The sequence below is a fragment of the Dufourea novaeangliae genome, unplaced genomic scaffold, assembly GCF_001272555.1.
Source record: "Dufourea novaeangliae isolate 0120121106 unplaced genomic scaffold, ASM127255v1 scaffold144, whole genome shotgun sequence".
In the NCBI taxonomy this organism is placed as follows: Eukaryota; Metazoa; Arthropoda; class Insecta; order Hymenoptera; family Halictidae; genus Dufourea; species Dufourea novaeangliae.
In genome coordinates, this window is record NW_015374021.1 from 247,522 (window position 1) to 272,008 (window position 24,487).

The 24,487-nt window shown below is 35.1% G+C and overlaps 1 protein-coding gene across 1 annotated transcript; it reads left to right on the forward strand.

Moving 5' to 3' along the window:
* Positions 1-8,028: 8,028 nt before the first annotated feature.
* On the forward strand, positions 8,029-23,055 carry LOC107189125 (circadian locomoter output cycles protein kaput). The gene is made up of 11 exons (XM_015577599.1): positions 8,029-8,066; positions 8,151-8,323; positions 8,392-8,483; positions 8,993-9,197; positions 9,264-9,359; positions 16,698-16,773; positions 16,848-17,086; positions 17,148-17,389; positions 18,206-18,607; positions 20,120-20,293; positions 22,412-23,055. The coding sequence occupies exons 1-11, from the start codon at positions 8,029-8,031 to the stop codon at positions 22,841-22,843; spliced, it is 2,169 nt and encodes a 722-aa protein (XP_015433085.1). The 3' UTR covers positions 22,844-23,055.
* Positions 23,056-24,487: the final 1,432 nt, after the last annotated feature.

A 24,487-nucleotide genomic window follows, 5' to 3' on the forward strand; every position in this document is an offset into this window, starting at 1 on the left:
CAGTTAATACAAGTCTGTCGATGCTAGTGGTTTTTTTTATTATGTCATATGTTCTTCCAGTATTTTCATTTATAGTACTACTACGATTGGAGTATCAGAACAATTATGTCGTAATATTTAAGCCTGAATAATAAGGGAGCTATAAATGTCTCTGGAACATCTATGTGGATCACTCTGAAAGTTTCCGGTCTAAAGAAAAATATTTAACTTCTATTTAAATTTTTTATTACGTTTTTTCAAAACACTCTCCACGATTGTCTGTACATAAGTGCATTCAATGAAACTATTTACTGAAACAGTTTTTCGAGCTTTCTTTTGGTATTTCGTGTATTTCTCCCATAAATGCAGATACGGCTTTTTCGGGCGACTGAAATTTGCTTCCACTCATCTTTTTCTTAACTTTTAGAAACAAAAAAAAGGCATATGGAGTAGCAATATCAAAAACGTGTTTAGACTTTCGGCCCTTAAATTTATCAATCCTTAATGGCATCAATCTATCTTTACCGGTGTCGATAAGTGTATGAAACACCCAGCACGCACAAACCTTCCTAAGACGTAAGGTATTTGTGCAAAATCTTTTCAACTGTACCCAATTCAATATCTAGGCTGCGCTGTAGCTCAATTTTTCTGCTTTCGCTACTGTTTCCTCCGTAACAACAGTTGCGGGGCGACCGCTTCTTCGTCACTCAGGCTGTTACGGCCTGTTATAAATTCTACATACCACCAGTTTACAATTGTTTCGGAAGTGCTTTTCTCGTGAAAAGCATTGCACAATCTCTGTAAACATTCCTGTCGTGACGAACCGCTTTTAAAGTCGTAGTAGATTATAGCACAGAAATGTTGACGCTGAAGCTCCATAGGTGACGATTGACTTCTTAATTTTATAATTTCCGAAAATGGAATGATGGAGCAGTGTGTCATGGCATATATTATGACTAGACTGCAGATGTTTATGCAAATTCAACATTTTAGACATTAATTTATGAATATGAAAATATGATAAAAATTTATTTCCTGTACTAGATGTCTTGTTATGTTGATAATAATATTTATATAAATATCATCTGGTTTTATTAGAGTTTTTATTTTACTGCAGTTGGCATGTTAACATTTACTATAAATGCATAAACTCCGGAATCTACTTATGACTCAGACTCTCCCTGTATTTCAACAAGGAGAGTATCCCAGGTGACTCAGAGATGGGCATTATCTAGACAAAAGATTATTTAAATAACTGTTCGAATAAAAGATACTTTATCTTTATTAGTTATTCGAAGCTGGAATAAAAAAGTATCTTTACACGACGAGAATTATCCCACGAATAAAAGATACTTTTGTTATTCGAAGCGTTTTATTCGTAGCGTCGAATAAAATTTTCATCTTTTATCTGTATCTTTTATTCGAAGGCTCGGCGACCGACCATCGGCATACAATATAAGCAGACGCAGATGAGATAAGGAATCACGCACGAATGAAAATTTAAAGTATTACAATTTTCAATAATTTAAGTATCACATCATTTTAATGAAAGTATCACAAATGAATTGTACAATGACGTTCGTCGAATAAAGATACTTTTTTTATTCGAGCTTCGAATAACGAATAAAATTGTTGTATCTTTTATTCATTATTCGAAATTTTTATTTCGATAAAAATTTTGCCCAACTCTGCCAGGTGTCCGTCTCCGATTGTTTTGGTTTTCAAATATGTTTCAGAGAACCGAAAAATAAGAGATACGTATTTTTTTTATATCGGCAGGGAGGGGTTGCTTGTGGGCTAAATAGGTTAGTCATCCAACAAAGTATTTGGATGATACTGCAAGAAATAACAGAAGAATCATTGCAGAATGTAGCTTCAGAGTAACTTTATATGTATAGCTGCTATCTTTAAGTGTATATCGATAACCTGAATGTCCTCACACCAGAACAAAGGTCAATTATTGGCAACATTTCGAATATTCTGAATAGGAAAATAAATTACAAAAACAAAGAAAATTTTATAAATTGACCATTATTACTACATATGTTCCGAAAACCAAAGCAGCGTCCATACTAATGGATTTGGAATGAAATGCTCGTCACTTTCTGTCATTATATAAATTTCAATAAGTTGTAAAATGAAGTTATAACAAATTTTTTTATTATAAACAAATTGTATTCTTGACAATTTGTTAGCATCATATTATTGTACATAAAAAACCATGAAACTCGCCTATTGAAAGTTTTCGTGTATCTCCTCTGGTTTCGAGATACTACTTCCGGGTCAAAACTGAGTGGTGGTTTCACCCCCTAAATATGAAAACGGGCTGATATACAAAAATACCTAACTCTTATTTTTCGGTCTTCTAAAACATGTCTCAAAACGAAAGCAATCGGAGGCGGCCACCTGGCATATTCTTCTTGTAAGTCAAAGTAAAGCTTACTCCGATTTTTTTGTTATCTTAGACCGAAAACTTTTCGAGTGACCTACGTATGAAGCTGTTTACGCATAAACTGTGTATGTTTACTATTATGGTTTCATAAATTAATAAGTAATTAATAGGCGTCAGTCTTATCAGCTTAAATAATAATATTGTTGGTTAGTAGGAACTTTAGGATAATTTTGAGCTCTTTCACGTAAGATTTAACGAGTAACATATCCAGTGTCAAATAATTTACGAATATTATTCGGCGTTTAAACGTTAGTGACTTAGAGCGCAATGTACTCCCGTCGCGTTCCATGTAATTCTCGCCAGAGAACGCTCGATGCCTAGTCTCTTGCATGTGCAATCAAAGCGATTGTCGCCACTACGTTTGAAATAGCGCAACATAGCTGACCAATACGCCGTGCGAGAAATGACGAGATACGCTTCGCCCATTCACCTCAACACACACGATTCCGTGATGGCAGTGCAATGATAAGCCGCGGCTGCGCACTGTCGGAAAGCGACTGTCGTCCATGATACGCTCGCGGAAAGCTTGCCTGAAGTTGGCCGCAGTTTTCCTTGCTACGTCCATTCCCACCTAACAAGTTTCGCAACGTATAAATGCTTTCCCCAAATGGAGAAACTAAAGAAAGTGAATACATACTCTTCCTTGTATAAGGTTAATTTTCATTTCCGCTATTCGCCATACTACTATTTGGTACCAATTAGTAACGAAAACATTGGTCGCCAAATTGTCTTATAACGAATTTCACAATTATCGACAATGGCAGATACTCTACAAAAATATAATGGGATTAAATACGCACGATCTATACACAAACGAGTTGCATTCCTACTGATTCTATATGTTCTTTTAAATTCGTTATAGTATTTTACTCTTCCATTAATCATGAAACCATGTCTCATACTTTTGACCAATGGTCCATAGGCGAGAGAAATTTTCCGGAGAACAGAGTCCGTGAATTTGCGGACCATTCCCTCAGACCCTCCCTTCTTTCAGGCCTTCGCCTGAATGTTACACTGTAATTTCACGAGTTAGTGATCGAAAATTGTGGAGTTTATGAAAACGGTTTTGTAAAGATAAAAGAATAATCGTATTTGCCGTGTTAAACCAATGACAAACTGAAATTTCTATGATATTCTCGAATGAAATAAAATTACAATTTCAAGAATAATACAATTCAAGTTATAAAATCATCAAGTTCCTTCCATTAAAAATTGTTTTTGAGAAGAGAACGAAGTAATTATATCCGGTAAATTAACTCTAGTGCCAAAATGAACCCGATGATTGGATTATTTACACTAGCGTTATTATTTTATTGTAATTCAGTGAAACTCTTTATACAAAACAAACGTTTTTGTGCGATCTATTAACGACTACCCTTTGTCAGAAACATTTCATTCGAAAGCCGAACGTTTTCGCACTACTCGAAACCACGCTACTTCACTATTCTCTAACTTCCTTCACATTAAATAAAGTCACGAAACCTGCTCCAAAAATTCAAAAACCATCAAGTGTTTATTAAAAAAAAATAAAACAATTCTACTCTAGCTAACAATTAAGAGAATTACACACCAAAGTTCTAAACGTTCGAAAGCAATTAAATCGGAGAACTGAACGTCGAATGTATACGGTACAGGATACATGTATATCTAGCTTCGAATCAGAGCATGCGTTCTCCCGCCTAGTTGTTCGCTCGATGCAACTTCAGGCAGTACAACGAACATTCCATTGCAAAACTGGTACGCAAGCGTCGTACACGGGTACATACGTAGGCTGACTCGGCTGATCGTTAAGTACGTCGACGATCGGTGTGAAAACCGCGAGTGGAATCGGGCTTTCGATAGTCGCAGTTTAAAGGGAAAGAAAAAGAAAAATGTGTCAATGTCGCTGGGAACAGTGGCACCCCGAACGAGTGAATACCACGCGTGCTGCCAACAGTCAGCAGGGACAGCCTCGAGGGAGCGAGAAGGATCGTTCGATCTGAACGTTGGAGCCAACAACGTGCCTCTGGGACGCAGCCGCGCAATTCGTACAATCGCCGCGTGACAACATACGTGGACGGTGTTACATGGCGAGTTACTCGCGGGGACGTTCATCCCGACAATCCGAGTGAGTGGCGACAAACAATTCGCAGCGCGACCCTCTATATCTGGGAACGGTGGAATCCGGATTCGGCGTTCCAGTGGACGTTCACTTCGATGATCGATCCCATTCCGAACGGTCGATTACATTGTACACTTTCGATGGGTCGTTCGTCGAATGGTAACTTAATATCATCACAGGTCTAAATGGGATTATGAGGATTATTTGTAAATTCGCCGGATAAATTGGATTTCGTTTTTATCTTTGTAACCTGCTCACACCTCAGGTGTATAACCGCGCGTGACACGCCGCACACACGATTCTACCCGTGGACGACCCATTGATGGATGTTTTATGATCGCATTTTATTTTACGGTCGTCTGTTGTGTTTTGCAGCAATTATGGCACGCGACTGCTTTCGATTTATGAGGCATACGGAATTCGATTACTATCGATTACCGGGATTTATGTAATCGACGGAGGTTTTAAAACGATTAGAATCCGAGCTGGCTAAGCAGAGAACGATATTAACGGCGCGCGATGCGGTGTCCGGTGATCTGGAGGATATATTTGAGATTGAATGATTTTGGGGAATAAGGTCGGGCTGTAGTTTATTCTGTATTATGAATTCTTCATTCTCCTTCGGCTAATTCTATTGTACACTATTTTGTATCTCTTCTAAATATAAATATCGAATCTGTTCTCCTTCGGTGTTTTACTTTTCATGAATCATAAGTTTGAAATCGTCTGAAAATTCCTGACGCTAAATTAACCGTTGGTGATTTGATTCATAAAATTTTCTCTCGTATGAATTACAAGATCAATTTCCTCTGTATAATTTTATTTATTTACTAATACATTTTATTCCTTTGTTATGTGACAATTATTTTGAATAATTATTGTCTTTTTTCTTCCCGTGATGTTTCAATTCAACCAATCTACTCGCTCGATACAGCACAAAAATATTTTTCCAGTTTTTATTCTTCCAATATACTTCTCACTTTTTTCCATATTTATACTTTGTGCGTTAAGTAATTTCAAAAAATTTATTGTTAGGAAAGACGCGACAGACAAAAATTCTCGTGATGAACGTCAGAAACACCATAGCCGCAGCCAATATTGATTGCCAAACATGTTACACAATAGGCGACTCATGGTATTGATTCGATCGTAATGCACGTGCTACTCTATGTCGGTGCAGACATTCATGGGGATTCAAATCATTGTCCCTGCCATCAGAAACAGGTTTCGGTTCGTGAAATTTTTTACGCTAAAACTATTTTCAGTCATTCTCGAGTCTTCTGTCTTTTGTAAAATTATTTATAGATTACTTTTTATCAAATTAAGGGATGTGCACCCAATCAAAAATCTACCCCCGAGAAAGTTCCAGATCAAGTTTTACGAATATCACTTTCTACGTAATTTCTTACTCGGAATTGTATAGTGCAAAAGTTTATTTCTTGGAAAAATATAATATCAGCTCCTGTGCATTCTTTCACGCCGAACTTTATCGTGCGCGAATCAACTCTGTAAGTAAAATATTTTCTGCAATTATTGTAAACAACATTTTTGGGAAAAATTAATCGGACTTTAGAATTTATATCTCTGTTTCTTAGGTATTTTGTAGACGATGTGCAGAAAAATTTTATCCGAGAAACTTCATTTTTGTCTGAGTCATTAAAGTTTCTGTCTTGGAACAGTGATTAAAACTACTTGATCAGCACTTGGATCTTTACCTTCCTGTGACCAAATAATATAGTGGATAAAGATATTTTTACACCGATTATGTTTCCTATGTGAACACATAAAATATTCTATACGTGATTCATGCTGAATTTCAAAAACAACTCCCACAAAATTCAATTCTTCGGTTCAATATTTATTGTACAACTTGCAAGAAGATATTAAATAAGCAAGGATATGTACTTTTTTTAAATCCGATCAGTGTTGGTAAAAATTGGTTCGTAATAATTGTAAACAAAATTGTACTACAATATTAATTCTTATACAACACAGCGTGAAAGATGATATAGATATTCATATTCGTAAATTTGTATCCGGAAAATAACTAGGAGTTGATTTTTAGGCGTGTGTACTCCCTTACATGAGGTTTTATTGAGAAACATTTAGTACATTATATGATAATAAGTATAATGAATTTATATTAAATAATGGGAATACAACACCAGAAAGTATTCAGTGAAACTGCTTAACATAATCATTGCTGAAATTATTTACGCACGTATTAAAAATGACAAATACATGCTGTGTATGTATTAAATATACAGAATAGAAAAGTTAAGTATATCCGAAGAAAATATTAACAAAATAATATTCACGTCTCTTTATAATACATACATATACATATAGAATAATGTAATATTTTCTGTAATGTAAAAATTATAGAAAGTTGTGTAAGAAGTATGACAAAGTTTTCAGACATTTATTATTCCTTGAAGACAAAGAATGATAATATGAGTCGTCGGAAGTTTTTTCCTACGACTGGAGATAATTGAACGCTTACTTCAATTACCGCTCAATTTTCCCATTCTGTATTTTGAAAATAAAGAATGACATCTATTTCCGTATTAATACTTTGTTTAAAGACGATGATTATTTTATGTTATTTTTTCCGCCATTAGCCAACAAATTTTTACATTCAATATTTAAATAAGATTAATAACAGTGCACTACAAAATTTCGTTTCTTAATCAAACACTTTTCGTCAGGTGTAGTGCCATGTAAAGTTACTAAACTATAATTATTTAATACTTGTTTTGAAAAAATCATTTAACAGTTTCTATTTATTGTTTGCAAAGTTATTAGGTTGGTGGGAAATAAATAACCGATTCAATATGTTGCGATTACTATTGTCCCTATTAAATTGAAGTCGATACGTATTATAAAAGTAGTGCAAATGACAAAAGCTTTAGTCTGAGAAAACCTTGGGTAATGTTATACTGTAATAGAAAAATCGGTATGCTTTCAAACATTAAAACAGATTATGTACTATCATTTGAAAACACTCGTAGCATTTTTTCTCTAGACAAATACTGATCTTATTGTTTCCTGTATTACTTGTCTCGTTTTTGGGAAAAAGGAATACTTATACCATTTTTCCACTGAGCCTCTCAATCGCAAACTATGTAGAATTTTTTCAATTATTTTTTACAGCACGATGAGCAGTAGACATTGTAAAGTTAAAATGAATCATACTGGATAATATTTTAATGTATCTGTGTATATGTGAAGTTTCAAGACTAATGCCGATGACGTGAACTGTAATCAACCATTCACACATATGAGCCACCAACCTAATACTTAAGTAACATAACCATCGTGTGTTCTATAAAACATTACTTTACATAACGCTTTCTATCCTTTTTCTTCTGACTTCGTCGAAAAGAAATTAACATTAAAAGAACACGTATAGAGAATTTATGATGTAGCAAGTTAACAGATTAATTTATGTTACCTTCTGATTTATTAACATACGAGTTTTACGTCCAGTGACACAATGGACGATGACATCGACGACAAGGATGACACGAAGCGGTGAGTACTTCATTAAACATCCTTCTTTTTATTGGCTATTTATTAAGTCAGATATCTTTAAGTTCATAATCTCTGATATTTTAGTAACTTCTACGTTTCTATTATTAGAAAATCGAGAAATTTAAGTGAAAAGAAACGCCGAGATCAATTCAACATGTTGGTGAATGAGCTGGGGAGCATGGTCGGTTCGAATACACGAAAAATGGACAAATCTACTGTACTAAAATCTACGATATTATTCCTAAAAAATCATAACGGTGAGCATAATTTAAATCGTAGACGGCTATCTTTCATTTGTTTTATATTTCATTTCCAAATCTTGCAGAAATAGCTGTAAGGTCTAGGGTTCACGAAATTCAGGAAGATTGGAAGCCGTCGTTTTTATCAAACGAAGAATTTACGCATCTCATACTAGAGGTAGGCATATCAACTCAAAGTAACCAATAATAATTCTACTATATACTTTTGACAATCAGTGTTTAGCGGTTATTAGAAGCGACTGAAATATCCTTTCTGATTCATATTTTCCATGCGGTTTTTCCAACGTTACCCGATTATCTCGAACGTTCAAGTATTCGAACATAAATAATACATGGGTGGTTAAATAGAAATAAATGTAAAATCGTCTGAAAAAGAATAATGTGCAGAAAGGCACAGAATCACGAAGGATTCAAAGCGATTAATAATTCGCATACTAAAAGTTTAAGACAAGTTTGTTTTTCAAGAAAAAATGTAGTTTGATCTATAAGACGTACGTATACATAAATAATTATAACTATTTATTTATAAATAAATATATAAGTAAAAATAATTATGGTCTCGAACTTATGGCATAACAAATAACATGCTTAATCAACCAATAAATTGCAGTGCAGACAGTACGAATTTCTTGATTGATAAAACCAGAAACAATTTTTTTAATGTAGGCTCTGGACGGTTTTATAATGGTATTTTCTTCAAGCGGGCGCATTTATTATGTGTCTGAAAGTGTTACATCCCTACTTGGCTACCTTCCAAAGGAGCTGGAAAACATGACTATCTACGATATAATTTACCAAGAGGACCAATCACCGCTTTATAACGTTCTGTTGAATCCTGCCAACTCGAGGGATCGACGAAACATTAAAAAAGGTGCTGTTTTCTATTAAAACCAAAATAAAAATCAACATACATTGACAATCCTATTGTCTTTTATAGAGGACCAAATGTCTTTCTCGTGTCACATAAAAAGGGGCGGTCTGAATGTTCAGGAAAATCCTGTATACGAGCTCGTGCAATTTGCCGGATATTTCCGTGAGTAATATACAAAATTTCACGTAATACATACCTACTTGATTCTAACGTTGACGATTCTATTTGCGAAAAATAAGTAAGAAACCGGGCATAACCATTTTTCGTTGAGAATTTAATTTTCCAGACAATACGTTATCAGACTTAAACATTCAAAACTGCCCTTAAGTATATACATACACCCGGTCTCGTTTGGCGATGAAATTAAATTTTCTGAAAAACAATGTCCCGATAAAAAAAAGTTTTCTTATTGAAGAAGACTTCTTATAGGGACAAGTCAAAGGAAAAGAATATTTACCATTCGCTTTACCAATTTTACCAAAACAGTCAGCATTACCTTGTAAGCAAGTCTTTTAATAACTAACTGAATCGTTTATGTAGTTGATATAAACATTAACGATTTTTTTGTTGTAATATATTACACTATAACTGTGTTATTCCTATAGCAAAGATTACTGAAAAAAATTGCTTAAACCCCAGATTAAATTAAAATTTGTTAGAAACAGATGTGGTGAATATGGTGAACGGTGAAGGACTCGACATTACACGTTTGCATCGTTTCTGCAACGCCATTTATCGAATGTGCGATGCGTAGCATAGTCATACAGAGTGATCAAACATTTCAGCTTTATTCACGTTGATTACGATTTTCTTTAATATTTTCTGAACATCTTGTTTCAAAACCAAAAAGTGCTATTGCCATTTAGTACAGATTTTAACCGTTTGCGCTCCGACTATCAGTGTGGTTGGCACAACGCTGGATTAAGAGGGGAAGAGGGGGGGGGGGGGCTATAGCCCCGGGCCCCACTTTCAAAGGGGACCCCGATCTAAGCCTTCCATTTATATACAAACATAATTGAATGAAATTTTGTTTACTGCTTCCCTTTTGAAATAATTAGAAATTGTACTAAATGTAGAAATAAATCGGATCAAAGTTGTTAAAATATAACGAAGCATTGTTGGTTGTAATCAAGCATTTATTAGGATTAAATGATATTTAATTTTATTTAGAATAGATTTCAATTTTTGAAGATTTATGTATTTGATTGTATGTTGAATTACAAAAATGTTGTGCCCCCCCCCCCCTCCCCCGTTCAACCAAGAGAACCCTCAAAGGTTTAATAGCCGTAGGCCACAAGAAATCTTAAACCGGGTCTCGGCTGACACAGCAAGTAAAGGCAATCTACTACAACTACCAGCTGTACTGTCAACACATTATTTTCTTTTGTTTTACCAAAAAATCCCTGGAGTGGACTAATACAAGCGCTAAAAATGCACGAGGCGCAAAGAGTTAATATTTCTTAACACAAGGTGTTTGATAACAGGTGTTAGAAATTTTAAGGGATGATTAAACATGCCAAACTAACAATAAGAAAAACTCATAAACAATGAAACTGGGTTGATGGTTGTTATTAATTGCCGAAAATATGGTTAACAAGCGTGTGACCCGACGGGTTAAGGCAAACTTTCCTGTAAGCTTCGGACACGTGTATCTGCGTTTAAGGGGTCTTCTGTGGTTGTGAAGAAAAGAAAGCGATTTTTTAGGAACTTTGCATAGGGAAAAGCGTGTACATTTACGTTCACGAAAATTTTTGGATTTAATAAAGACACATTTAAACAATATTTTTTTAAATTTACATGCAAAATTATCGATTTGTTTAAGAATTACGCAGGATTTCTCAGACGGCCTTTTTAACAAGGTGGTTAGCGGTGACCACTCCTGCTTGGAACTGGATCATTTAACATCAAAATTTCGGGAAATTTTACTCTTTAATCGAAACATTATAGAAAAAAGTCATTTGAGGGAAAGTGACGGACATTGAAAATTAAGTGATCGATTTTCATTTTACAAAAACGTTCATTTCTCTACCATAAAATAAAAACTAAACATTGAAAAAAGAAATCTTTCCATTAAAGATTAAATTTTTGTGCCTAAAATAAGCCCTCAAATCGGATCCGTTCAGAGGTTTTTGACTAATCGTGATCACCTACTTTGACAAGTTTCAAATTCAATTTACGTGTGTGAAAGAAAATTTTGTTTAACATACACACACTCATCTATTCCAGACCCATATAATAAAACTTCTGCTGCACTGTCCACCTTCAAGGAGTGCATTTAATGGAGCTGAATTTTTCAAAATTTCTATCCATAGAAAACTCCATAACACTTTGGCTGCCGCGTCACCCAAATATGGGTGACACGTGAATTGCAAAAAGGCTGAATTATTTGAATACCGTTACAAAATTTTTGCGTAAACTTAATATCGCAGAATAAATCAAAACAAGACCAACAGCCTCTATTAAATAAACGCATATATTTTCGACGATTTTTTACATAAGAAACGAAATAAAGTGTGTCTGGCTAAATAAGTACTGCCGTTTTCACTGTGGCAGTCAACGTGTTTAAAAAAATGCGACCCATATCTGTTTCTCATTTCATTTTGTTGTCATCGACATATAAACGTCCATAAACATAAAAATATAGACTGTGCATCAGGTTAGGCCGGCGCACAGTGGGACGAAGCGGGTAAATCTTTGAACATTGAATTTTCTTCTATACGACTAGTCGTATCAATTTTTTTTAAATTGTGTGTTTTTGAATGAGGCATTTAACCATTTAAATAATTTGTTTAAATCATTTGTTTAAACAATATATTAAAAAATTTATCTTTTTTCTGTACTTTTTTTTGTTAAATAATTGAACCTGAGATTATTCATTTTGTTACATATGTGGTAGCTCTAAAAAGAATTAATGTTATTGCTGGGGTAATATTTCTGAAATCAAAAGACTGATACATAAAATAAAAATTCGTGTAAATCATTCCATATAGTTTTTACAATAACGAAATTGTAAAAATTGTGTATAACATAAATTCCACAAGCGTTTTAAGTAAATGGGAAGGAAATCGAATTGCCAGACAAAAACGTTGATCGTACGCCAAACGCGTTACGTCCTCTCTATTTATTTAAACACCATTTATTCATAAGACCGTAGGTTAACGCAGAATATATTTACAGTTTCTTAAAGTAGAAACTTTGGGGATTAACGTGGTATAGATGGTTTTTTGAAACTTTTTAGATCTTTTACTATATGAACAAAAACGTAACGTTTTTTTTAAAAGGTAAAATATCCAAAACTATTCGTCGAATTCCAAATTTCTGAATGGTAGTCGGTAGTCAAATATATGTGCAATAGCCTGGTATGAATGAAAAAATTTTTGTTGGATTCATTTTAATTCAAAGAATAGGTGTCGCGAAAAGTGTATGCTCAAATCATTAAAAAATCAGATCGTTAAAAATGTCAAAATCCGAAATTGAAATTTTCGTCCATACCGCAGTTTTTACACAATTCGACCCATTATGCGGCGTCCCAAATTTAAAAAGAGACGGGTTACTTTCGGAGGACTTGCTATCTCTTTCTAATATAGCTCAATCAAACACTCAAATCAGGACTCCTAGAACCTCATCCCCCACTACTTAGAGTTAAAAAGAGATGCCAAGTCCTCCGAAAGCTAAACTCTTTCTGAATTTTTTGTCGTATCTTTATGTCTATGGTAACGCCTGACGAGCATCTGTTTCGAACATTGACACACGCGTTTGACGTTTATAGGAAATTCCACCTATAGACTGCTGTGAGCGGGCGTATAGTCCTCCGCAAGATATAGCGCGGTCGTAATTTAAGGAGTTATTTTACTTTGACGACCAAAAGTTAAGCTAACTTAGGGATTTTTTCCTCAGTAAATACAATGTATAATCGAAAGCATCTGGTTAGTATTTATTGAACTACTCATAAATATTATAAAAAGTAGCAATAATAATTTTATTATGTTTTCTTTTAAGTGTTTTCTTAGCATGAATGTAACATCTTAAGAAGAAGGTATCTCGATGGCGCAGGATGATTTGATTCTCTGACCTTAGACACATCCGAAACAAAAAATTCAACGAAATTCTTAATTAGTATGAGTATCGCTATTGCAGGAACCACAATAAATAATTTATCTTAAAAAATAACAAGATGGCGCGGCTCCAATAAAAAAAATAAAAGAAAAGCACTTTTTTCGGTGATTTTATTATGCAAAAAGCTTGATAAATTACGAATATAAACATAACTATGGTTCCTGCAACAGCGATACTCATAGTAATTAAGCATATTCTTATATTTTTTATTACAGATGATTCTAAACTGAGAAATCACCTGCGCCATGGAGATACCTTTTTTTGGGATGTCACTTTCATGCTAAGAAAAAACTTAAAACAAAACATAATAAAATTATTTTTACAATTTGTTTGTATTATTTATAAGTAGTTCAACAAATACTAACAACGTGTATTCGATTACATATTATATTTACTTAGGAAAAAATCCCTAAAAGTAGCGTAACATTTTCAGCCGTCAAAGTAGAATGACTCCTTAAAGTGTTGAGCGGCGACAACGATTGATACCGGCGTACTCAAGGCTGTATATGCGGCTTGCAACTGTAGGTTGGCACACAGTAAAATGAAAAGTACTGTCGATTAACTGCAGTTCGTTCACTACCAGGGTAACTGTAAATTATGTTTAATATTTGGAATATTCGAAGGAACTTCAACATTTCGTTGGTAGTTGTCAACAGTTATTTCGGAACTGAATTGACATTGTACGGCACTGAACGTTACTTAAGCTCCTTATTTCCCCTTTCATAGTTGAAATAGCTGTATTTACGACCACGCTAAATCTCGATGGAATCCATAACTGGGTCAGTCATGAGCATAGACAATACCGTATCCACGAATAATACTAGTTCGTAGTCGAAGATGGTCACATACGACGCCAAGCAATACTGCAATCGTTGTTCTTCTTTTTACAATGTTATAAAGAAACTTGAAATTTATCGTTATGTTACATAAACCCTTGTGTAGGTAACCAAAATATTCACGGTTATTGAGCAAGCCCAATACTTATATTCTGACAGATTGTATAAACATAGATAATTTTACTTTCATAGTTTTCCGAAATTGTTAGTTTTTCTTTCCAATAATATACCAAATGCTATTTTAGACAAGAACATAAAAAATTGTGAAAGGAAATTTAGAAATGGGTACCTGGGTAACTGGGTACCCGGTTGCCTAGACAAGGGCTAAAGCTGTTGTTCCGTCATTAAGTCCTCAGTGCAATTGCCTTACAAAGAGAGGTCCCCAGATGTATAATAACACTGACTTTTTAGTGCGGTTGAGCACAGTGATAGGACCTAGAATTCTAAAGCTAATGACATTTCTTTTAGCCACATATGGCCTAAAGAAAGAGTTGAAGAAGAAATTTATCAAATATTTAATGTTAAAGTTGTAGTCTGTGTACAAGGTGTTTGCGATCTGGTGGTACAACCCGAAAGGATGTAATTCTATATGTAAAAGTAGGTCGAAAATATAAAATAAAATTTTCTCGTACAATGCTTCGTTCTCAAAATAATCAATTTTCGAAATTCATTTAACGCGTTTGTATAATTCGTATTGACATTAAGTAGAAACGGAATCTAATGAACAGACACCTAAACCATGTCCTATTCAATTGCACGCGCATTCACTAGACTTTCAAATTTGATTATTTGAAAATGGTGCATCAGACGTAAAATTTTATTCTACATTTTCGGTTTATTTTTCCATGTAAAATCACATCCTCTCGGGTTGTACCACCAGATCGCAAACACCCTGCATACAAACTACAATTTTAACGTTAAACATATCATAAACTAATGGCCATATGCGTCTAAAATAAATATCATTGATTTCAGAATTCCAACCTCGATCTCTGTGTTAAACCTCATTAATAAAGTTAGCGTTACACCTGGGGACCTCTCCATGTTAGAACTTCGTGATCTCACACGCAGACTTAAATTTGTGGGTGGTTAGGACGTTGGAACAGATGAGAACAAACAACGATATATTAAAAAGTAAAGTAGTAACAAACGGAGGTAACAGGAATGACATAGATCTATATACAGAGATGGACTGTTTCATGGTTAAATTTTGACTAACAATTCTGGCTGGATGTGACAATGAGACAAAATGCGAGGAAGGAAGACTATTCACTACTGGCTGAACTCTAACAAAAACGATGATGATCCCCCTTACGGGTAATTGATAACCTCGTCATTGTATGTGTATCACATCCAAACAAGACAGAAAAATGGAGAACAAACCTTCCTTTCTTGTCCTTAAGCATTGTTGCTGGATTGTTATAATCAGCCTTTGTTAAAAATTAGAAAAGGATTTCTGTAACGCCTTAAGCACCTACGGTTTACGGCTGTCCAGAAATCCAGGTTTGGTAAGGTCGACGGCAATGAAACAATTTAGACTGTCGAGATCCTGGAGGCACTATAGTATATCCTCGAGTAATGTTTCGAGGCTTTTTGGCAATGAACATTAACACATTCGGTACGGGTGGGATCTGTAGTTCCCAACATGGGCGAATCTCACGGCCGCTAGGAAATAGTGATCAGACCTTTTCAATCAAATTCCCGCCTTTGGGGTATTGCAGAGGGGATTTATACATCATGTATAAACACAAGTGAATTTATCAACATCGGTGATATCTAAAGAAACAATTTGGTACTAGTCATCCATGGTAGGTGCCAAATATTTTAAGGTAAGTATCCACTAGTTGCGTATCACCGTATCGTATCACCGTTGTACACCAATGTGGACAGGTTAGCGTTCGATCGTTGCGTACAAAAATGTATCGTATGGTGATACAATACAATGATACAATACGAGGATACGCAACAAATGGATATGCACCTTTAAAGTGTTACCTAAACGACAAATCCCAGGCCGGATGGGAGCTATAGTTTCCATTAAAAAAATGTGATAAAAAAACACTTCCTATTATGTATTAAATATCTTTTAGAATACTTATAATAACATGTTGACACTAAAAACATAAAAAAGGAAAAGTTCATTCCTCCAAGCCATGGGGTCGGAAAAACGATTATAGCCTTCCTGAATGTATAAATATTTCATAAACTAATGGTCATATACAGCTGAAACAAATATAATTTGCTTCAGAATTCCCAGCTCTATCGTTGTTCTAAACCTCATTAAAAAGTTTGCGTTACATCAGAGGATCTCTTCTTGTCAGTGCCGAGGAGCCTTCGAACACTCACCGAGGATTTACTGTACTTCGCGAACGCAACAGCTGTCTAGTCGCTAAAATCCAAAAGTGACCTCCCAAAATCGCATAGACCGGATTATCGAACCCCCAGTTTATACCCTCGCGACACATTCGTTCGTGTAGAATCATTAACTTCAGCTCGATAATACAAATCCATGCCATGAAAATCTGTTTACTGATTCATGTTGTTTCAGGTTCTGACATCGATACAGAACTAGACAACCTTCTCCCGAACACGAAATTCGGTACCACCGGTGGAATGGACACAAAGTAATTGTCTTTGTGTATGACGATAAACGTTTTCTATCGATTCCTACAGATATATTCCGTACTTCTCTCTTTAGATTAGTTTTCGTGGGTACAGGACGGCTCCAGACGCCCCAGCTGATCCGCGAGTTGTCCGTGATGGATAATACAAAGTCGGAGTTCACGTCCAGACACAGTCTTGAATGGAAGTTCCTCTTTCTGGACCATCGAGCGCCACCCATTATCGGATACCTGCCATTCGAGGTTCTTGGCACCTCTGGATATGATTATTACCACGTGGATGATTTGGATAAAGTCGTCACATGCCACGAGTCCTGTAAGTTGTCGAGCAACGAAATCAACATTGAATTCGAAAATAATTTAAGATCGGTTTCCAGTGATGCAGAAGGGAGAAGGGACTTCTTGCTATTACAGATTCCTAACGAAGGGCCAACAATGGATATGGTTGCAGACCAGATTCTATATTACCTACAATCAGTGGAACTCGAAGCCCGAGTTCATCGTGTGCACCCATTACGTGGTCAGCTATATCGATGTGATTAAAGAGTTGCGTAAGGAATCCGAGAGTTTTGCAAAGGATCAGAGTCAGGACCTGTTAATGACGGTGAAACAGCAACAGGTATCACGAATTTATGTGTATTTACTGCGTTTGTTCTGCTACCTTTGTGGTAATGATTGTTCGCGTGTTGAGCGTAAAGAACGTTTTCGTTAATGGTGGAAGACATAATAATGAAGGAATTGTTATCTATTTAAGTGGAATATATTAACATTGAAAGTACATATCTTTGTTTAGTTTCAAAATATAAAATAACAAGGTGAAACAGTACCTAGTGAAGGTGTTCCGACCATTACTATTCTTATTTCTTTCGTTTAGAAGATAAAAAATGTTCAGTGCAACGTTATATATCTACACTTTTCTATAATTTTTATACATCAGTAAACATTATACTATTCTATATGTAGTAAATAGTATCTTTTTTAAATACACTCATCTCTTATACTGTGTTTTCTTTAATATAATACAGTAAATCAAAAATGTTTCCGTACATCTCGTATAGAATTATTCCGAAGATTTGTTTATCGTTCTTTTTGATAATTAATGTTGAAATTCAATTTATTAGAGGAATAAAGATATTACTACCACTTTTGTATTCATTAAAAAAATTATGTGTCTCAAACTGAAAAATGCTTGGTCCACCTTCATGATCACCTATAACTATAACCTACACAAACGTATTAAACGTAATAAAATTTGACACAGAAATCGTTGATTTATTTGATTGATCCCCCTGATTTGTGAATATCATGACGAATCGAAAATTATGAGCAGTCTTCCATAGTTCTGGACATTCTGAAATTTCATTTATTCTTGTTTCCATTGTCAGAATAATGAATATACAGTAAAGTGTCCATAAATGCCTGTTCAATTCTACAGGTGACGACGTCTTGCCCGGTTCCACCGACCCAATGGCCACCAAAATCCTCGAAGACATCAAAATCAGTAGCTTCGAACACCAGACCAAGGCATCACATCGAAAGTTCGGACAGTTCCTCGATCTCGGCATCAATGCAAAGCTCGCCACACTCGCAGCTGACGCACGTGTCGCGATCGAAAAGCACCACCGCGAACAGCTTGAAAACACAACAGATGCCACAAATCGACAATAGACAGCAGCAACAACAGCAGTCTCAACAACAAGCTCAATTAGAGATTGATCAGAGTTGTATAAATTTCATGGAACAGGCGCAGTATGCAACGGTTAATCTGCAACCTGTGGTTAGCACCGGCTTCGCTGCACCTGCTGGACCGATTCTGTCGACCGTACCTACCCACGAGGTAATAAAATCAACTGAAACAATCAGTTTTTGTTTAAGCATGTACGCAATGATGTCAGGTTTAATCAAAAAGGATAAAAGAGTAGCACTTTTGGAGTTTTGATTAACGAGAAAATTCTGATAAATTTCTTGTATTAGAGGTATCAATAAATAGTCCATTATTTTGTTTTCATAAACATGTAATTACCGTTTAAATTTAAAATATCTTCCTACTCTTTTCTTCGTTCAAAATAACGGCGAATACTGTAGAACGATACGAAATATAATTGAAATAGCATAGGCCTCTAATTTACTTGATAATAAGTACTGACTTTGACAAAATATAGTCGAGTATTGGTGCACTTAATAATTCCTAAGACTTTTGAGATAAGTCTATGCAGGTCATTATTTCGAACAAAATTATTATTATTCGTTAGAAAGTTTCGAAATAGATTATAGAATTCTATTCATGTTTTAAAGATTTAACGATAATTTACGAGCGCTTGTAGAAAACATTGTAAGTGGTACAAATCAAATTTTTCAGGGGGAAAAAAGTTACCTGTCTTTGAACTATTTACAAAATTTTATTCCTTTTTATTGTTAATTGTGACTAAGACTAGAATAACCCAAATACATCATAAAATTTTGTATTCTTTGAACGAATGTAGTGCAAGTTTATGAAAAAGATAATTGTATGAGAAAACTCAATGTGCCATGCATTTAAATTTGCTCACACTGTAAGTACCGGATCTGTTTATTCAGATTATTTCTACAGAAAACCAAAACTATAACGCTTGAATTGGTACTTACAGTGTTTTTTACACAGGCAACGTTGGACGTACCAGTGATGCCATTTTTTAGCACTATCAGTAACTATTTAAAAAATATATAAAAAATATCAAAAAAAACAGAATTTTTCAATTTTGGCACTTGCAGTGTTTTCTACAATAACTGTTCAGTTATTTAATTTAAAGAATTATTGAGTAGCCTTTGTTTCAACTCAATTCATTTTACCTAACGGCACCCACCGGCTTTAATAAAACTTACATGAGAGCTAGTTCTCTAAAAAAATATCTGACACGTATTTTTATCGGTCATTGTCCAGGTTAAGCGGGTGATAACAGCCCCTAAAGTTGAGGGATGAAAATATATTTTTTGGAATATCTCAAACACTAGAGGGAGTAGGACAAATTTGTTTTCAAATTGTATGCTTTTGATTGGGGAATTTATTGCCATAACAAAATTAAACCAAAAGTTCAAATTTTTAATATATCATTTAAACAAATAATTTTTTCTGAAATTTTCTTATGTGACTAAATTCCCCGCTCAAAAATTCACAATTTGAAAAAAATGTTTCCTATTCTGTAATGTCTCTACCTAAAAGTAGTTCCCGTGATATTCTAAAAAATATATTTTCATTCGATATGTTTCCTTGTAAGATGTATAAAAATGGAATGAATGATTATGTTAGCTACCATAACTTTCGTGAGAAATTTTTTTTTATTATAATCTGAAGATCCGGGGATATGTTTAGATGTTGCATCAGCAAGGTATTGTGATGACATCGGCACAGAATCAAATTCAGGACGAACTGCAACGCAAGCACGAGGAACTGCAACAGCTGATTGTACACCAGCAAGAAGAACTTAGGAGAGTGTCAGAACAACTGTTTATCGCCAGATATGGAATTCTGTCGCCGTTACTCAATGCAAGTATCTGATTACGTAAGAAGTTTTGAAGTTTCACAAAAGCTTCCGATGGAACTTCCTAATACCTATGGAAACTACAAAAAAATTATATAATATATATATACATATATAAATACAATTTCGATGTATTTCAGGTACATGACAAATTTTATAAAAATTTAGGGATATACGTTCGAGTCTCTTTAATAGAATCATTGCGTAGGGAAGTTAAGTAGTTTGGTATGCTCAAATATTCCTCGACCTACTATCGAAATAGAATTAAACATAGAAGTAATATAAGTCACTCGTTTTTTGGTTAAAATTCGTTTAAAGGTTCAAATTTGATTAACATGTAATAAATTTGTTTTAACTTACACAGAGTAATCTCTTCCAGGCCCATATATTAGACCTTTTGCTGCACGGACCACCTCAAAAAAGTCAAATTGATGCAACCGAATTTTTCAAAATTTCTAAGCACAGAAGATTCCTTAAACACGTTTGAACGATTTGATTACCAAACACTACCCATACGCCTCGATTCTTGCCGCTAGTTCGCGAAACAATCCGGCCACGACTTGAGGTCGATCGACTCAATCGGCCGACCAAAAATACCCCCAATGTAAACGCCGTTGTTAACCCTACGATGCATAACTCTGGCGTTTACCAAATTTAAATATCGTGGGTGAAAAAGACCTATAGCAGCTTACACAGTATAAAACAAATTTTTGTATTTATAAATTAGCACTATTATAAACATACAGATAATATTAGTATGAAAACTTGCTAATTACATTTTTTATACATATAAATTATACGTTCTTTAGATATCGCATTTTTACAGTTGATACAAACTCTATCACACTTTCTGTCCTTTTTGGTTGGGCACATTTAAGCAATGTTTTTTTTTATTGGAATTTTGGTCGGCATCTCTTCTTTTTCTGGTACATCCATGAATTATCTAATATCTTCCACAATACTTCTGTATAAATGAATATTTCTAGATCTTCTTTTCATATATGGCATAATAAGCTGCGTAGACAAAAACAGTCTTCCTTCGTCACTTCTCTCTTTCTTATAACCAGAATTTTCGTTCATAAATAAAATATAAGCATTTAATGTAGCTACATCCATTATATTACTCCAAACTACATACTCATTAACAAAGTCTGCAACTAACGCACGGAGTGTTCTGTGACACAGGGCAGATCTAATCGTAACATTCTGAATATGTTTAGTCTATTCAAAATTGCATCACTATAAATTAAGCTAAAATATCTAATAATGTCAAATAATAAACATTAGACTGGACGTGTAAACCAAATCTGTACAGAACTATGTGTGCATATCCAATTGATGGGTATAAAACACCCACCATATGAAAATTACGATGAAATTTGAATTCCCACTTTTTTTTCTCTTAATTATTCTGTTATTAAGTCATTGTTAATGTTGAAGTCATTATTACATATAGGGGAAGGTTGCCGAATTTAGATCACAGCCCAGATTAGACCATTACTGGAACTTGTCATGTGTAAGCAATTTGCGCCGTATGATAGACAATATGCGTTGCTTATACACTAAGTTAGTTAATGGAATCACCACCATCATACACATATTGTCTATAATACGGTGCAAATTGCTTGCATATGACAAGTTGTAGTAGTGGTCCAACCTAGACGATAGTCCAAATTCGGCTATATTCCGGTATGAATTCGCAAGGAAGGAATACACAAAGCCAGATGCAATTATTTCATTATACAAGACAGAAATCTAAGAATAAATATTCAAGTGGCTATAAAATACCCACGCTATGCGTCCTAGGGTTAACTATTCTAATGATTAGACTGCGGATTTTATGCATTTTATAGCCTATAGGTCTCTGTGAAAAACAATGAGGGACAGACTTTCGTCAGATATGAGTTGTCTATTTTCTTTTGAACCCCATAAGATACTTAAGGGAAGACCGAAATGTCTACCTTTGTTTTTGTCTTTATGAACAACCTTCTGAAATGTAATTTTGCATAAAAATCCGCAGTCTACTAATAATAGTCTTATTGCGAAATTCTATTCTTATCCATGTCAAAACTGCAATCGAGCGCATTATACCTAACTCAAACCTACGTTGTTCCACATTTCAGGCGGGCATGCCGTACAACACAACGAACGCTTGTCAGCCAATGAACCGATGCAACACGAACAATTCGAACGTGCAGCTGCCCCCATCGAACAACGTGCAAGGTGTGAACGTGCTCCCTTTGCCGATCACGGTTCCAGTTCCACTGGTACCCACCGAATTATTCTCTCACCCGTTACCAGTCAGCCCAGTGCCAACGGTGTCGACCACCGCGCAAGGGAACGTCGGCACGATGATCCAAACGCAACAGCAACAGCATCAGCAGCTGCAGCATCAGTCCCAGACACAGCAGCAATCACAGCAACAGGGTCCAACGCAGCAAAACGGCAACCCTCCTGATCTCGTGCCTTTCCAGATCTGCCCACATCAAGCCAACATGTTATACAATGACATAGAACCGCCGTCGAACCAACAACACAGACCACCACCGAATTGAACTGTTCTCCTTTTCACATCGTCGTTCCGCCTTTAGACTGAGACTCCTTGATTTCCGACTTATTCCACGACGAGGGGATAATTCATCGAGCAATCGAAAGAAAAAAACTTCACGAACGAAGCCCACATGGTTTTGTGGATTCCGCTATTGTTTTTTAAAAGACACGCGACGGATTTAATATAGTTGATATTTTTATACGTGAGATGTACAGAAACGATATTTCGTAACGGAACAACGGACGGGTTCCGTGACTCTTCTCGATGAAGAAAGGTACACTTGCTCTGTATACCCGTCCAATTAGATCAGTGTTGTCAAACGTAAACTCAGGAGCTTGGGATATCTTCCCAATTTTTTTATTATCGTCAATTCTCCCGTTGCACCACGATTATCACGGTTGGAATGTCCTCTGACGTTATGATTTATCAAATGACCAGTTCGTACGTCGGATCTGTAACGGTTGAATGTACGGACACGAGGTACGCTCCGTTTTGCTCACTCGCGTAACGATCTGTTAAAACTTTTGCTTCAACACTGAAGTCGTATGGAAAATCGTTATTTATCGTGATCCAACTTGTAACAAGAGAGATTTTATACAAGAACCATGCGATTGTTGCGCACATAGCTACGATCATCGATCAAACAGTCGCATCGATGTTGGCCAACTAATCGTACGTTAAATAATAACGTTCTGTGTCCTCTTGTTTTGTTCCTATGATAGATGGACAACTCAATCTGTGGCGGAGTAAAAGCTGGAATACTTTGGAGCACGGTTGTGAATAAGAACAAGAGCGAAAGATTTCGAGTAAAAGTCCGTTATAGAGGGTGTCGATCGTAGTACAACAGAGAAACATATCGAAAATGTAAAATTAAAATTTTTTTACATGGAATTTGCTTTATGAGAAAATTGAATTTGAACATTTATTGTACACGCACCTTTTTGACAACCAATAGCTAATATGTGCTATAATATTATTTATTTTTGTGAAAAATTAATAATATTTCGACACTGAATATTTGTAAACATTAATACAAGTATTAGTAATCAGTGATAAGTGTATACAAATGTATATCAGTACACGTATCAGAAGAAATCCTGAACTCGATTTCCTCGAAAAGAAAGCTCATTTAAAATGAAATGTTATTCAATATTTTAGTTTTAATTTTAGTTTTTAGTTAAAAACATCTCCGTTTCAGTTGTACCACGATTTACTGGACACACTGTGTATCGTCAGTAAAACAAGTATAATGACTTTCTTAGGGACTACCTCAAGTGACTCTGCAAAAAAGAAATATTGTAGATATGGTTGATGGATAAGATACAGCGAACTTATAAGATCTTTTTGTCCGACATGTTTTCACACCTTGGGACGATACTCTTGACAAAAATTCGAAATGGAAATGTTTTTAATGCTTGTCCAGAATCGCAAAAAGTATCTCAGCTCAAATCCAACTCCCCATTATGTACTATCCCTGTAAAAACCAGCCTGATTCCGAAATTGGAACGCGTGTTGACAATAAGACTTGTTCAATACCAGTGCAAGACCTGCTTAGGAGTTAACACTTCACGAGTTCGCTATATTTTGTCTATGAACTGTAAGAATCGCCAAAATAGTTTTATCATGCGGGTAAGACAAAATCTATCGA